Source organism: Pseudopipra pipra, chromosome Z, assembly GCF_036250125.1.
Source record: "Pseudopipra pipra isolate bDixPip1 chromosome Z, bDixPip1.hap1, whole genome shotgun sequence".
Lineage (NCBI taxonomy): Eukaryota > Metazoa > Chordata > Aves > Passeriformes > Pipridae > Pseudopipra > Pseudopipra pipra.
In genome coordinates this window covers 16,856,723-16,872,939 of record NC_087581.1, presented here as the reverse complement: position 1 = coordinate 16,872,939, position 16,217 = coordinate 16,856,723, and the positions used below count along the sequence as shown (strand labels likewise).

Here is a 16,217-nt window from a genome sequence, read left to right as displayed (position 1 = left end):
TTCTTCGTTTCCTTCTACAGTGTCTTGGCTATTGTGAAATAGCACACTTCACACACATCTGTCTGTTCCTCAGTCTGTCTTTTCACCCCGTGTCCTGCCCAGCAGTGATGCACAAAATGCCTTTGCTGATGCACAAAATATTATGGAATGGCAGGAGTCACGCCGACCTCTGCTGTATCTGCTGAGTGGCTTCCCGATGGACTCATAGGCCACAGCACTGGAAGTGATAAGATCCATTTTGACTTATACTTTTTGACTACCAGGAGACTTCAGGGAGTCTGTTAGCAGACGTGGACAAATAGCTTTGCTTTGCTTCATAATTCCTTTTCCTCTCAGGAAATTTTCTAATCAAGACCTGAGACTTTGTGGATTTATACTGATATTTTGATATGAAGTGATTAATATAGTGATACACTGGATAACAGACAAGGCAAATGCTTGTTCTAGTCATTTGTTGTGCTTACACTGAACTGGGAAATATTGGGAAGTCTTACCACGTAATACAAGCTGAGAAAACAGCTGAAAACAGTCTTAAAATCAGAAACACATTTGGTTTTTAAAAGCCAGGATATGCTTTTTATGCTTGTGGCAGTAAATGAAGCAGTAATTAACAGAATAGGTATATCAATCTCATGAAATGAGTATGAAATTAACTTTAATACTCACTGAAGTTATCAAGTGTTACATCATATTTTGAATGGAATTTGCCTTAGACAAGATGTAAACTCCCTAGTTAACTATACAGTCCTATACAGCTGAATTGCACTTTTAACACCCTTTCAGTTTTATTCTCTGGTTTGTAGTTTGAACAAAAGTATGGCATTGGACTTGGGAGGTGGGGCTGGAAAGGGGAGACCTGGAAGGTGGTACTAGAGCATCATTCCTATTGCCTGGGGCATTTGAGCAGTTTATGTGAATTCAGCTAGCTGGAGCTAGTGAGAATCTTCAAATTTATTCTATCAGGCTATGGATGGAGCCCAAAGCTGCTTTTATTTGTAATTGTTGTCGCTTTGATAAAAAGTTGATAGAATCAGCTGTTAAGCAAAAGCTTCTTTGGAAGGCGGGAGGAAGTTTAATTAGCTGCAGACTGAAGCTGTTTTAACATTTCTGTCCTTGTCATGGCAAAAATGGACTTGTGCATGTGTGCCCACGTAAATGAATAGGCTGATGTCCTTCTGGATCTGCTGAGGTCTTACCAGCATTTCATGTGCTGCTGAGAGCTTTTCCAGCAGCTAAATTTTGCCAGCTTTTTTTTTTCTTTTTGATTAAAGATGTAAGCCAAAGATGATGATGCCATATCTATTTAGACCTTACTGCTTTTGTTTGATTTTAAGATCTTTACCAAACTAGTGATGATTTTTATAGAGACTTAAAAGTATCTATTTAAGAGGACTGAAATATGAAAAATACCTTGTTCCTTGATAAAATACCTACTAATAATGAGATAATCTTTTACTTAAATAATGTATTTTGTATCCATATTGCAAGTTCATCAGAGAATATACCTCAATCTAATGATGTACTTCTGTTAGGGGAACCTAATCCGTTTGCAGTATGTGATACTACTTTCATGTTTTTAATCTACCTTTGGTTTCAAATTTTGTATGAATGGCGAGATTCATTATAGTTTAATGTTCAGAAAAATGATAGTGAATTATCATTGATTGAAAAGAAGTTTTACATTTTAAATGAAATTTTCTTTAAGGCTTTGACATGCTATGTAAGTTCATAAGTGAACTAAATTATCAATGCTAAAGTATATTAATTTATGATTTTAGTTTTAACCATTATTAAATACAAAATATTAACTGGTTATAAACCATGGCTAAAAGCAGTGTTTGCAAAAGGGGATTACTGTACAGTGTTACAGTACATACTAGAAATTGCTAAATACAAGCCATATTTGAGTATTTTCAAAGAAAATATTGATTTAGTAATAAAATTGTTTACTTGTAAGTGTGAATTTATTGATGCTCTGTCAAACTGTAGTTGATCAGGAGCAACATTTATTCTTTTAGAAAACTTAGTGTAAAAGTGTTTTCAACATTTGAAACATTTTCAGTTGTGAAAATGCATTTTGAATAATGCAAAAATGTTGAAAAAAAACCAACCCTGGAGAGTGACCGAAAGGGTGCCTCTCGCATGAAATCCACTTCTACAATGGTAATGAGAAATGCATAAGTTTATACTCATATGTATGTGTGATTTGAGATAACCTTGGTGCTTGCTTTATTGTTAATTTCGTTTTATAAAAAGAAGTGAAATTCACCCAGGTGAGAGGGCTCCTACAAAGTTATTTCAACTTTTGTGATGATTGTATTGGAGACTAATAGATGTAGCAGTTGTGTGATTTGTAGCTATCTTAAGTAAAAACTAGTGCGAAACTGTCTCTGTAGCTCTGTAGTGGGGTCTGAGCTGGCAAGCTGTGAGCCTTGTAGCACAAGAGTGGTTCTAGGTTAATGCCCCTGTCTCATAGCCCACGCTGTGGAGTAGGAAGGAGCAAAACACTCACAGAATAGAGTGACGCTGCAAGTCTGCACTCGTGGAAGAACCAGGCATCCAGCTGCATCTCCTGACCTTCAGTTGTTGTTCTCTCCTGAGCCAGTCTGATCCTTTGTATGCTCTTTCCTGTCTGTATTACAGGTGGTGAGCTACGTGGAAACATTAGTAGCTAAAAATGGAGAATGCTAACAGTCCATTTCTTCAACTACTTCTCAGCTATTGGTTGCTGCTCAGCTGAGACTGAGCACTCACTGCTCTGCTCCAGCACAAGGTTAAACAAGGTTGCCAAACCCAAAGGAACTCTTCTGCTCTGATGGACGGACAGTGAGGCATGGATGTGTCACTTGACCTTATCAGCACTTGGCCAGCACCTCCCAATATAGGCTGGTCTGACCCTGCTAACCGCTGGCTGGGTAGTGCAGTCATCCACAGCTGACAAACCCAGCACAAGCAATGGAGTAGAGCCTCAAACCAGGTCTGCATGATCTGAATGCAGCAGCACCCCACTGTAAGCTGTCACACAACACACAAGAAGACAGAGCCCAGAAAGGTGCTCAGATTTTGTGTGTAGAATGAGAAGCAAATTACTGGTATCGATAGACAAGGAGCAAGGAAACATGCATATAACATGAGCTTCCTCATGCAAATACTGAGTCTTCTTGTAAGAGGGATTTAAATCATGCTGGTAATAAGTATGCTATTCAGGAAACTACAGAGCTGCCTTTGGCCTAATTATGTTATCTTGTCTCCGTCTCTCTCATGTGTATGTGTGAACCCAACCTCACAGTACACCTGATGGTGGGACTGAAAACCACTTGGGTTTTGTGCTTGTTTGCTTAATTTGACCTAGAGGCATTCAGGTGAAGTGCTCAGACAAAAAAAAAAAAGCATGAAATTTTTGTTTATTTCCCTGTATGCATGAGGTAAGCATGTAATGGGTGAGATTAGTTGTTTCTCCTCTTCCAGATGAATAGATCTTTATTATTTTGTGTATCTGCATAGATGCAGAGCATGCTTAGAGCATCTAAATAAATAATCAAATGAAAGGTAGGAAGGACACATTGCAATTAGTGAATAATCTTCCTTGAAAGAAAAATGGTACTATCACGTGCACTTTAGTAAGAAGTACAACAGCCATGGTTTAGTAAGATCTGTAGCCTTAACCAACAAAATTGCATGAAACAACTGGCAGTCTGCATTCTAAATGTTGGTCTCTACAGTGTGTATACTGAGCTTTTTGCCATGTTAGTACATACTTCACAGTCCACAATTCTCTGCTTTTGTCTGCAGAATCATTGCTGTTTTTCATAACTGCAGAAAGACAGTTGAAACTTATTTCTTTTAGTATGGAATTATAGCCATTCAGCAATATTTCTGATGAACTGTTAAAGCTTGACTTTGGTGAGGTCTGCACTAGGAATGCTTTATTAAAATAAGAACGTCATGTTACAGGAGAAGTAAGATTAATCTAGCAATACCTATGAAACTGTCTTTTGCCCTTACATGGCAAGCCAGCTTTCTGTGTGAAAATGGGAATACCCTTAGTTTTTACTGGCATAGCTGTATTAGTCTTAGGATGAGTGTGCCATTGCAGCTATCTGAATGAAGCATCACACCCGTTTGCACATTTGCTAGATACAGCTGTCTGGAAAAATGCATAATATGGATATAAACTTTTTTCGTGAGCATGCTATGGTAGGTATTTATGGGGTGCATATTTACTTGAAGGGTCCATATACATATAAAAATAGAAGTAAGTTATTCAGATGATTCTGAATTTTATATTCCTTTTATTACATATCTATGTCTTAGGCAAAACTATATGAGGTAGGAAAAGGAGAAAAAAACCTGTCAGACACGTTTACAGCCATATCTTTTCCACTTGGTAGAAAGGAAACTGTCAGGATTTCCTATACATGAGTTTTAGGGAAAAAAAAACATTTCTCTTTTCACAATATTTAAATGACCAAGTACTCTTTTGTAGGGGAGAATTTTGATATTAGAACAAATCACCTTTGTTGTTTCTCTTGTGTGGATACCTTTACGTATTTAGTACAGGGAGTCTTAGAAAAGTTTTAAGCTACACTGTGTTTCTCCCAAAATACAAATATCCTTATATTATGTTAACTTTGATGTAGCTTATAAATCTTATTTATGCAAATAAGCTGTCGAAAGTCATTCTCAGTAGGTAAGGTAGCAGGTTCAAGTTGTTGAAATTTCTGTGCTGCAGGACATTGGTGTTTAGCTGCAGCTGTGAGAGGCACAATATATATTATATCTCTCTGTGGATGATATAAATTATATATATGATATATATATTATATATCTCTATGGCACAATATACTTATTAACAGCTGCATTCCTTCAGCGTTGGTATAGCATAATTTTGGGTGCATTATTGAAGTGTAAGGTCATTGCAGTACCTTTGTTAAATTTACTCTTCTTCTCTTAAATCCTGCGGACTAAAAGCCCCTGGACAGATGAAATCAACTAGGCATAGCCATCCAGAGGAGGTACATATAGGAGGATCACACTGATCTTTTGAGTTAGATTATTTTTATTTATTTGTTTTCTGTAGAGCACTTGCAAGTGTCTATTAAGGATAGGAGCTTACTGCTGAGGAACATAGGAGACTCCACTTAGAGCAAAACTTGCTAATTTTATATATTAGTTGCCCTGGCAAAACATCCTCGGCTAGGGCTACACTTTGGGAACTGGGGAGTGGGTATCAATATATTGTTTGGAAAATGTCCGTACTCAAAGCATGGCAAAGTGGCAACTCAATGAAACACAGAATAGGATATAAGCAAAACTGTGCAGCTATATTTGAGACTGAGATTTCCACCCAGGTTCCTTGCTTCACTTGGCCTGGAGAAGAGAAGGTGGAGAAACAGGATGCATTTTTCCTTGTGGAAAAATGTGGTGGTTTGAGCCACCACAAGGATAAGGGGAAAGAGTGAAGCATTACTTTGTCTGTTTAGTTGTCATTGCTCCCAAGTTGTTTCATAGCTTATTTGGTTGTGATGCGAACATATTGTATGTTTGTATCAATATATTGAAACATGTCTAAAGACATGATACATAATGGGGTTTTGTGATGTGAGATTATATATCTATGTACATCCATGTAAAGGTTTTTTTTAACATTGTTTTTAGGGCAAAACTTGAAAAACCTTCAGTTTATGTCAGATACTGGTCACAGCAGTAGTTTCATGAACAAAATAATATGGTTGTGGTTATGCATTTGATTCTGTCACTTGCCAGTATTTAGCTAAATATTTTTTGAAATTAAATTCCATTTACTGCAGGGTGGTTTTTAGAGACTATGATATACGTATGTACTCCATCATTATGTGGAAAACTTTCAAGAAAATGATTGGTATATATTGTGTTTTAAAGGATTGACCGTGTTTTAAAGGATTGACCCCAAAGGGTTGAAATAGGGAGTAATTTGTTGGTTGTGCAATTGCTCAGGAGTGTCTATTGAAAATACTGCAGTTGTAGAGAATACCTTTAAAGACACTGCTCTGGTACGGCTGAAAATCTCACATTGTGAGATTTATGGTCTGAAAAAAATTTAGTATCATCTTGTATATTCATGCTAATGCTTTTGTTATCACTAGAGGGCAGTAAATACAAACAATGAATTATGTATTTACCAGAAAGTATTTTTCTTTTTTTAAGTTATTTAAAATTATAAAGAAGCTTTACTAAATAACTCAGCTCTTGAGTTTTACTACATATTTACCCTAAAATAGTTCAGAACATTTTTATCTCTATCTGTTTAGCAACATAAAATTCTCATATTTCATCCATAAGAATTATATATTCCCTAATAAAATGATCTGTAAAATAAAAATGATACAGCATAGGCTATTCCATAATTTTTAATAAATGTAATTCTAACAGGCAGGAGCCTGCCAAGGAAGTCTTTTTAAAGCAGTGTAATTGTGCTACCTTTAGCATCCTTAAAACTGAGGCTCCTTCAGAAGAATTGGGGATTCGTTCCAATTACAGGTGTCGGTTCTCAGCCACCAGTTCAAGCCTTCTTGATATCAGCACAGGACCCAGCTTTGTCTCCACCCCTGCTGCTCACTTGGTGTGTGGCAGCTGATTCCTGCATCTGGAACAATTTACTCATATTCATAAAATTCCTGATGGTTTGTTTGGGATTTTTTACTTAAATTCTACATTTTTTTCTTCTAGTCATGGAGTCTTACGCAGAGAAGTTTGGTGAGGCTGGCTAATTCAGTGGAGTTTTCTTGTCTAGCTGTCCTGCTGCTTTCTCCAGACCAACTCTGGTTTTTGGCTTAATTGAGTCCATCCACATGCCCTTGCTTGCTGGATGAAAGGACCATTCTTTTCTGCTTTGATGTTCCATCACTGAGTAGACTTTCCATTTTGTGCAGAGATTTTCTGCTGTGCCAGCATAAGCCCCGATGGAGCTCGCTAATGCTGTGAAAACAGTGCTGTATTTGTGACAAGTAGGAGTTGAATTTGCCATGGGTAATTATCACTGTTCCCTGGTATCTGGAGGGCAGCCTAAAAATTGTAGAAATATAGAAAGGTTTGGGTTGGAAGGGACCTTAAAGATTATCTAGTTTTAACACCCTGGCACGGGCATTGTATTTTAATATTTTTAGACAGGCTCTTAGTTTGGTTTATGAGATTTCTTCAGGCTATCTGTTCTTGTTTGTAATGCATACAACTTTAAAAACTAAAACTGGTGATACCCTTAGCTGTCTTCCTTTTTGCTTTACTTTTTGCTGCTTACTGGACAATATGCACTACATCCAGCACACTTGTATTCAGGACTGATGCTCAGACATGTCTCTGACGGTTCCTAGTGCAACTTCATAGTCAATCCAGGGGGCTGCAGTGAAGAGCTGCAACAAGCCTCCAAGCTAAGTATGTTTCTGCTGGAGTTCCTGTATTACCCATCACTGACCCATAGAAGGAAAGACCCAGATGGTTATTTTCCCATGGGACAGTTAGAAAGGTACTGCAACTGAATCACCCAATCACAGAATGGGTCAGATTGGAAGCGACAATGGGTCACTCATCCCATCTCCCTACTCAAGCAGTGTCATCCCAGAGCACATTGCACAGGATTGTGTCCAGGTGGTTCTTGAATATCTCCAGTGAGGGAGAATCCATCACCTCTCTGGGCAGTCTGTTCCAGTGCATGGTCACCTCCATAGTAAAGAGGTTCTTCCTCATAATCAGGTGGAACTTCCATGCATCAGTTTCTGCCCATTGCCTCTTTTCCTGTTGCTTGGCAGCAACGAGAAGAGCCTGGTTCCGTCCTCTTGGTACTCTCCCTTCAGATATCGATATATGCTGATGCGGTCCCCTCTCAGCTGTCTCTTCTTAAGGCTGAACAGGCCCAGCTCCCTCAACCTGTTCTTGTAAAAGAGGTGCTTCAGTCTCTTAATCATCTTTGTTGCGCCCTGCTGAACCTGCTCCTGGACAGGAGCTCACTCTGTCTCTCTTGTCTTGAGGAGCCCAAAACTGGACACAGCACTCCAGATGAGGCCACAGGAGGGCTGAGTAGAAGGGCAGGATATTTCCCTTGACCTGCTGGCAGTGCTCTCTTATGCACCCCAAGATATCATTAGCCTTCCCTATGTCTTGTGTGTATCATGAGTTGGTTTCAGCTCAGTAAGTTTCAGCTGTCTTCCATTGCTTCTTGTTGCTTCCTCAGTGCTAGTGAAACAGGTCTGCTGTGCTATGTTTTCTCATTGTAATTCTACACATTAGATGTGGGGGTTTAGGTTAAACAGCCTGAGGTTTTTCTTTTATTACAAAAAAAATTTCTCTGTCCCCTGAATAATATTTGTAAATTTTTTCCCTACGCAATGTACATGACAGCAGTTTAAGAAAACAGAGACACTAGAGCTTTGTGCACTGTTCCATCACTAGTGTTGGCAGAATGGGAGATTTAGAGTATCTATCTTTTTATTTAGTATCCTAGAAGATTCAGATTTCTGGGAGTGACACTTATCACTATGAGATGTCCTGTTGAGACTCTATGAAGTCTTCAGGATTTCTGCTTTCTTCAGTGTAGTTCACCATTTTGTACTCATGGACCACTCTCCTTATTGCTGGTATCTTTGCAGTTAAATTCTTTGAACTGTAGTTTACATGAATGGTGTGAACATTTTGGTTCATCCCATCAACCACCCCTCCCCCCAGTTTTTCTGTTCTCTGGAAGTTTTTGTGGCAGTGGCTTAGTTTCAGACACCAGCGAAGAAATTGAGTATCATAAAATAGTTTCAAGTCTTGCAGAACCTGATTTAAAGCAGTCCCATTAAATGAAGTCAGCCTGTTTATGATCATTAGATATGGGTCTATAATCACAGTGTTAACCTATTTAATGTGTCCTCTCTCAACACTGGGAGAGTTGTTGCGGAATATTTTACAGTCACAAATCAAATGCCCTACAACAGTACAAGAATATTACACATTCAAATACATACATGATATTGACAGGCATTAATTACACTCCTGTGTCTTGGTTCTTTATCAAGCAAATACGTAGAATATGTGTATTTCAGCTTTTCTGTTATTAGGACTGGTGTTTTGTGAAGTTGCCAGAAGTTACCCATCCATCCTGCTTGCAAATTTTAAATGGCACAACTTAAAATTTTTGCAGTCTTTAAAAGTGTGCTATGGTTGAACATCACAGCTTCTGGGATCTCTGCCACCTCTTTTTGTGACTCTTTTGGAAAAAGTTGTCCAGGATCGTTGATTAAATAATAGCTAACATTTGCTGAAGGTATTAAGTGACTTCATAATCTTTCTGCATTTCAAGGTCTTTGTCTTAATTCTTTCAAAACACACAACCATGCTCATTAAAAACTTCCCCTTTTTTCTGAATTATTTTATTACTTAATGTAATTTCAAATTATACGTTTCTCATTTTCATATTCTTTGCTTGATTCAAAGCATTGTAGAAAATGTCATTATGCCCTTCTTCCCTATGCGTTATCTTCACAGCTGTATGTTTGTATAAAAACAAGAATCTCTGACTTGTGTTTTTCTTAACTTGAATTCCTCTCAGTATTTAGTTTGTGGAAGCTATTTGCTGTGTGCTCAGCTATTCACCATAACCTCCTCTAAAGCTAATTATTCATTCTTTGCAGTCTGGGAATTGAGCATGAAAATCAGCCAAAATTATTCCTGTAAATCAGTGCTGGTGTGACTTTCCCAAGTATAAATGTCCAAGGTCATACTTCTACATGTAGCCAAAGTCAGAGTGCATGCTTTCTGAGACAGTGAAGTCATAAAATTAAATTATATTACAGCAGTTGGTAGTTTTACGAGGTTGAGACTGTGGTTCTTGAAAAAATCATACAAATTAGTAGTAAGCAGCCAATATCAGGTGTAACTTCCTAATATTTGTATAATTAATATGCAGCTAGAATAAATTGTTGTAACATATATGTACACTGGAGGAAAATGTTTTTTCATGTTTTTACATCAAAAGGATCTAGGTGATAACATCATACTTCAATAAATTCAGTAAGCTGTTTCTCTTACAGATGTACATTTGTTTCATACATTTGTGAGGGATAAAAAAATTGAAGATGTTTTAATACCTGCTAAAGAGCTAGTGTAATTTACATGCCAGCCATTTTAAATATTCCCTATCTGAATCAAGTTCTGTACTATTGGGAACAGCTGTTAATATTTAAGGAGGAAATAGCTGTTAAAGTAGCAAAGAAAGAGAAAATAATTTAAAACTTGGCTTTCTGATGTCTGCTAATACTGCCTATTGCAATCAAACTTTCATAGTTCATGCTTCGTTCCTAAAGCAGCCAAAAGGGTAGTGGCTATTATTTTACCATTTTCTAAGTCATGCTTGAAATTTCCTTCTGAAGAAAGGCAGCATATTTTCAGTTCTCAGTGTTGATGCTGGGCAGGTGGCAGCAGTGCTCTCTCTGGGTGATCAGAAGACAATGCTACAGAGACACAGACAGGATTTATATGCAGTGTTACAAAGCTGAGCTGGAAGAATCAGGATAAATATTTTCCAGAAGTACCTTTTGGCTTCTTTAATGTCATGCTGAGTCTCTAGTAACTCCAGTTTTAATTTCAAAACTTAATTTACATCTTAATATACATCTGGCTGCATAGATCCAGAACAAGTGTAACTGTGCATATTAAATTGAAAATGTGTCAGAAATGTTTTATGTTATCTATTTTAAGGAAAACGTATGCTTTCCACATGAAAATACATTAAGTGCTGATGATCTGTTGATTGTATTTAGTTGCTATAGATTTCTCTCCTGTAAGGATGAAATTTGTTTATGTCATACTTTGCCCTATTGATTTTTACAAGTTCAGTTCTTTTTCGAGCACTTAGTGTCGCTGACTATTTCAGCCAAAACCTGTCCTGTGACCGTTCTCAGCATCTCCCAGTGAATCAGCAGTATGGAGTTAGGCTGAACGCTGAACCTCATTCAGTTTGTCCTTAGGCTTTGCCCATTGTCATATTGGGAAACTCTTCCTTCTTTTGATGCAAGAAAGACTAAGAAACTTGCTGCAGTTGTGCATGTGCGTTGCACAGAATGGTGCAAAATAATCATAGAATCATAGAATGGCTTGGGTTGGAAGGGACTTTAAAGATCATCTAGTTCCGACACTCCTGCTGTGGGCAGAATGTATTCCTCCTCTCAAGTTTTGGTCTCTTGAGTGGCAGATGGTGGGATGTTTTGTTTAATGCCTGAGTCAGCTCACTGACACACTCTTCTTTCAGTTAATCCTTTTTTTTTTTCTGTGATGTATAGCTGTAATTGATTATAATAATCTGCTGAGGCAGAGCAAAAGTTGAAGAAATACACTGAGAATTTGAGGACTCTTATTAACTCACTTCTTACGTCTCCATGGAAGCTTAATACTCATTGGGAGTTGTAGGACATGTGACTTACTTAGCTTAATAAGAACTGCTTTTATCTCTTAAAATAAAAAAAAACAGTAGAAGCTAGAAGCCTGGCTCAGTAGTCTGAGGTGGATCAGTTTTTAATCTAGATGGCATAAAAGCCAAAAAAAATTTCATCATAGACTGCTCAAGAAACCAGATAGCTCTATTGATTTTGTTTTGGGATTTTTTTTCCCCCTTAAGAAACCCTCAAAATATAATTTTCTTCCATATGAAAAATTAAAACCACTGGGCAATCCACATGGATATACACAGTGCTCATTTTAACTGCTTGGATGGTGCATCCACTGGAGTGTTAAATGCTGCTGAACTGACAAGACTTTAGTCTGATTATTTTTGAATGGCACGTGAATGCTGCAGGCAGGGATGCCATTAATAAAGGGCATTTGCTCTAAAAAAAAACCAAACAACGTACCCTGTGCCCAGGAGAGTCCCCAGCGTTGGTTGATGGGAAATTACCATACATCATGACACCAGCCCTACAGATTTATATCTTTTAGGGTGACATACTATTGGCTGCTAGTTAGCCTCTATGGGAGGGATCGCTGCCACTGTCTGTGGCTTCCTCCTCAGGTCCTTATTTGGTAGCTGTTGATAGAGCAAGTCTTTGAGCAGCCGAGCATCTTGACATACATTATTCATTAAGTCCTGGTGTTCAGGAAATATGCATATCCCTAGCTCTTCAGAAATTTCTTCAGCTTGTACAATATGTTTCTTCAACGTTGCCTCTGAATGCTTGGAGTTTCACAAATGGCATTTCTACGATCGGAAGACCACACGTTTGGATTTCATTTCAGAATGCCTCCTGTGCACACAGTTGCTGAGAACCTGAAGATTAGCAAAAAGAATTAGGAAAGAAGGAGTCTTTATTCTTGGAAGTCTTTTGCAGTGTCAGATAAAAAAGAACTGATTACCTTAGATTGGTAGGATAGGAAAAAAATACCAAAAATGCCTGAGGCAAACTATTTACTCTCAGTTTCTTGGGGCTACATAAAGGTAGGATTTTCTTTTACCTTTTAAGAACCTTTATTTGTGGCGTGTCATTGCGTGATCACTCGATAACGTGGTAATTTGTGGGTGATATGATTATGAGCACTAGGAACATAAAGTAAAAAATGAGATAACAAGCCTTTGTTCAGCAAAAGAATGAACTGCACAGTATACAGTCTCTTAGAACTGTGCTGGGACTTTTAAAATAACATTCCTTCAGTGAATGATCAGACTGAGTCTAAAGCCAAAGAAATTCAGAAGAATTTTTTTTCTTTCACATAAAGGTTGATACAAAACTGTATTTCCAGACATTAAAAGATTTAAAAAACTGCAATACCATTACAATGGGAGAGGGTATGAGTAAAGAAACTGAGGATACTGGGTGGATGCATGACTCATACTGGTTTTAATAGCTGAAGAAAGGTGAAATTTTGAACAGTATGTTTCAACAGCATTTTGTGGTAGCCTATGTGTGTGTGACATCTTATTGATTAAAACACCGAAATTGCCAACTTCTAATACTGATCTACATTTTATGTAGGGCAGCTTTGAACTCGCTTGAAACTATAGTACTGCTAGAAAATGAAATTAAATGAGACTTTATCTCTTTTTATGGAAAAGTTTAGCACCAAGGAATCAAATCAATATGCCTGTCCACACACAGAACTGAAATCCACATAATAGAAAACTACACTTGAGCTTTGTTATGGCCGTAAAAAATTATGTTTGTACTTAAAAAAATGATGCTGCTCTTATAATCATTATCAAGTTGTAAAAAAAAAAAAAAAAAAAAGAAACATCATCCTGTGCTTGACATACAATAACTGTACCAAATCATCTGATTTTAAAGAAAATTCTGATTTCTCCTGAAGTAAATAATGCAAGTATTGAATTAAATTACTGAAAATAACACAAGCATTATATCACACATGACTGAATCTCTTAAAGCTTTCTTGTATCAATAGCTAGTTTTATGATAGATATATATTTCTTAATGTGGAAATGCAAAACTCTCATTAGGTGATTATGTCCAATTGTGAGCATTGTCAGCTACTGCTGACTTGTTACAATATATTTGCAAGGATTTTGGTCAGTCATCTGTGAAAAAAAATTAATACCATTATGCTAGCTAGGTGGATTTCTTTCTTGTTTACCAAAATAATAAGATGAAATCACTTTGCATTAAGCAAAAGGTGAGGTATTTATTCTAATTTACTAGAAAGTCTTTCCTGCATTTCCAAACAGCTGCTGTCACATTTCTCCTTGCTAAATTGGAAAAATTTAATCACTGATTTAAATGTTCACTCTTAACTGTTTAACCTTTAAAATAAGAGACTTTTTTTGCTAATTGAAGTTCAAGAGAGAGCATGGTGGCTGTAATTGAGTACACAGGAGACAAAAAAATGTTCTTTTTATAGGCGGCGTGCTATACTGTCTGTAGACAATGATTTTAGTTAAGAAGCTAAGTAGGGCTTGAGCACACTTTTAGTACAGTGCTTTTTGAATTCACACTACAAATAGAGGAAATATTTGAGAAGAAAAGATGATCTGGTTCTTGTGACATTCAAAACAATCATTTAGAGTATTTATGAAATTCTAAAGATTGAAACATCTTATTCTCAGAGATCATTGTACATGTTTACATCCCTTATTATACATATATTTCTATATGCTTTAGGCTGTACTTTATCTCCTGTGAATTTTATTTCAGACAATGGTTGTCATGTGGTGTATTTATCCTCTGTTTTTGTTGAGTATTTTTTCTTGATAGTGATATTATCCCAATGCTAGCCTCTCATAGCTGATGTATAAAAACTAGTGTCTGACCTTCATATTAATTAAACACATGAAGTGTTTTAACGCAAATCTGTAGCTATTAAGAATTTTGTTTATGTATTAGGAATACTGCTAAAATCCAAGATAATTTTGCATTGATAAGCAATATAGACAGAAGCCTTAGATTAATTGGTAAGGCTGACCTATTTTGAATTCCTTGTTTGTTTTATTGTAGAATACAAGACTTTTTAAGTCCAGTAAAATAGTATAGTTTATTCTTTTTTGAGTTAAACATCTTTTAAAAAAATTTTGTTTCAGAAACAAAATACAGTCATGTAAGTTGAATGTTCCAAGTATTGAATGTATGTTTCATGGATGTATTCTATTCATGTAAGCTTTTACAAATGTTACCTAGAAAAGAGGCAGCCAGAAAGGTTGAAACTGGGATCTGTTGCCATGTGGATTTGGGAACCAGTGCAGTGAAAGTCTTCAGTTGCCCTTGACCATTTTTGTTTCAGCCTTCACTGGAGTTGGAGCTTGATTAATGCTCAAACTGAAGGACAAGATGGAGCTTTTTGGTCCATGGACTGCCTAGTTAGCCCTAGCTTCGCCTTCAGTACTGGTGCTGTAGGCTGTGGTGGTGACAGCCTCTTACAGTCCTTCGGATGGTGCAGGCTTCTGTTGAGGAACAGAAGGTCTGCATGGAAAAGACAATACCAGAACAGGGTATCTGCCCTGAGAGTGGTTCTTTGTGCTTCCTTCCTCAATACAGCTAACTGCTGGCTGATTGTTTGACTTAAGCTTTTTGTTGTTGAGTCAAGAACTTTATACAAAATTTGTAAAATGTTCTTATGTGTAAACAATAACCCCTGTGTATATTAAGCATGCAGCCCAAACTCTTTCATGACCATGTATTGGCTCTAGTTAGATCTTGGAATTGATAATTTCTTTATACTATACATGCAAAGTCTTCCCAAAAATGTATCAGTGCTCTTGCTGCCATATGGGAAAATGGTTACTGCAAATATTTGTCTTTTTTTTTTCTATGTGTCTTTGCTGCCATCAGAAAAGTACCTTATTTTTTCCAAAAAACGTGTATTTATCCTAGGTTGACAGCAGTAATATATATAAGCAGAGATACGCACACACTGGGCTTCAGCTCAGAAGCTGAAAACCTGTCCTTAGGAGGTTAACACTATTTGGGATATTGTTCTCAGTTCAGTATCATCAATGTGTGCACTTCTATTCTCATGTATTAGTTTTCACTCCAACAGACTTCCTAGGTTTTTAAATGGAGATAAAATTGCATATGTACTTCTGTCACTTTGGAGAGACTTGTAAAGTTATTTGAATGCTCTGTCTGTATTTGTGTTGAGGGTTCTGCACCTTCTTATCCTCTCTCCCCCACCACACACCTCAGCTGAGATAAAAATCACTAAAATCAATAGAAACAAATGAAATTTTACAAATTCTGCTTAAGAGAATATTTTTAGGATATTTTTAGACAATTTTTTATGGCTTTGTTGCTGTGACATCAGTATTCAGCAGTGCAGAACTGTGTATTAATGCACGTTTTATATCTGGGTATCTCCATTTCTAGGGGGAATTTGTAAGACTATAGTCAAGGAGTGTGATATTCCAAAAGGATGTCATTTTTGCAATCTAACAATGCCTAGTCTTAATGTGGGAAAATCTCTCTGTCTGAGGAAGAATACAATATATGCATAGATCAGTCAAAAACCTCTGCTTCCTCCCCATGCTGAGCTGACAATATCATAATTAAAGTGCATGGTGTAAATGTTTATTCATAACAAAAGCTTTGATCACTCTGATTTATTTTCATCAACTGGGAAAGTATATGGCATTCAGATTTTTAAAATTCTTATTTAAGATATTATCCTTAAGATTTACCACTATTAGGGACAAGATGGTTTCATGTCTTGTTTGAATTGTTTTGTTGTTGTTTCCAGGAAAGTGTTGTTTCCAGGAAGACAAATGATGAGTA

At 36.9% G+C, this 16,217-nt stretch overlaps 1 protein-coding gene across 10 annotated transcripts in view; it reads left to right on the top strand.

Moving 5' to 3' along the window:
• PDE4D (phosphodiesterase 4D) overlaps nucleotides 1–16,217 on the top strand; it is a 603,821-nt gene that overhangs the window by 567,506 nt on the left and 20,098 nt on the right. Inside the window, exon 1 of one of the 10 annotated variants that reach the window (XM_064642022.1) lies at nucleotides 7,725–7,814. The exons of 8 other annotated variants lie outside the window; for them this stretch is intronic. In XM_064642022.1, the coding sequence (XP_064498092.1) occupies nucleotides 7,740–7,814 (75 nt within the window). In that variant the 5' untranslated portion in view covers nucleotides 7,725–7,739. Of the gene's footprint in view, nucleotides 1–7,724; nucleotides 7,815–12,255; nucleotides 12,443–16,217 lie in introns of those variants that run through there. One more of the 10 variants, XM_064642023.1, reaches the window with a different exon arrangement.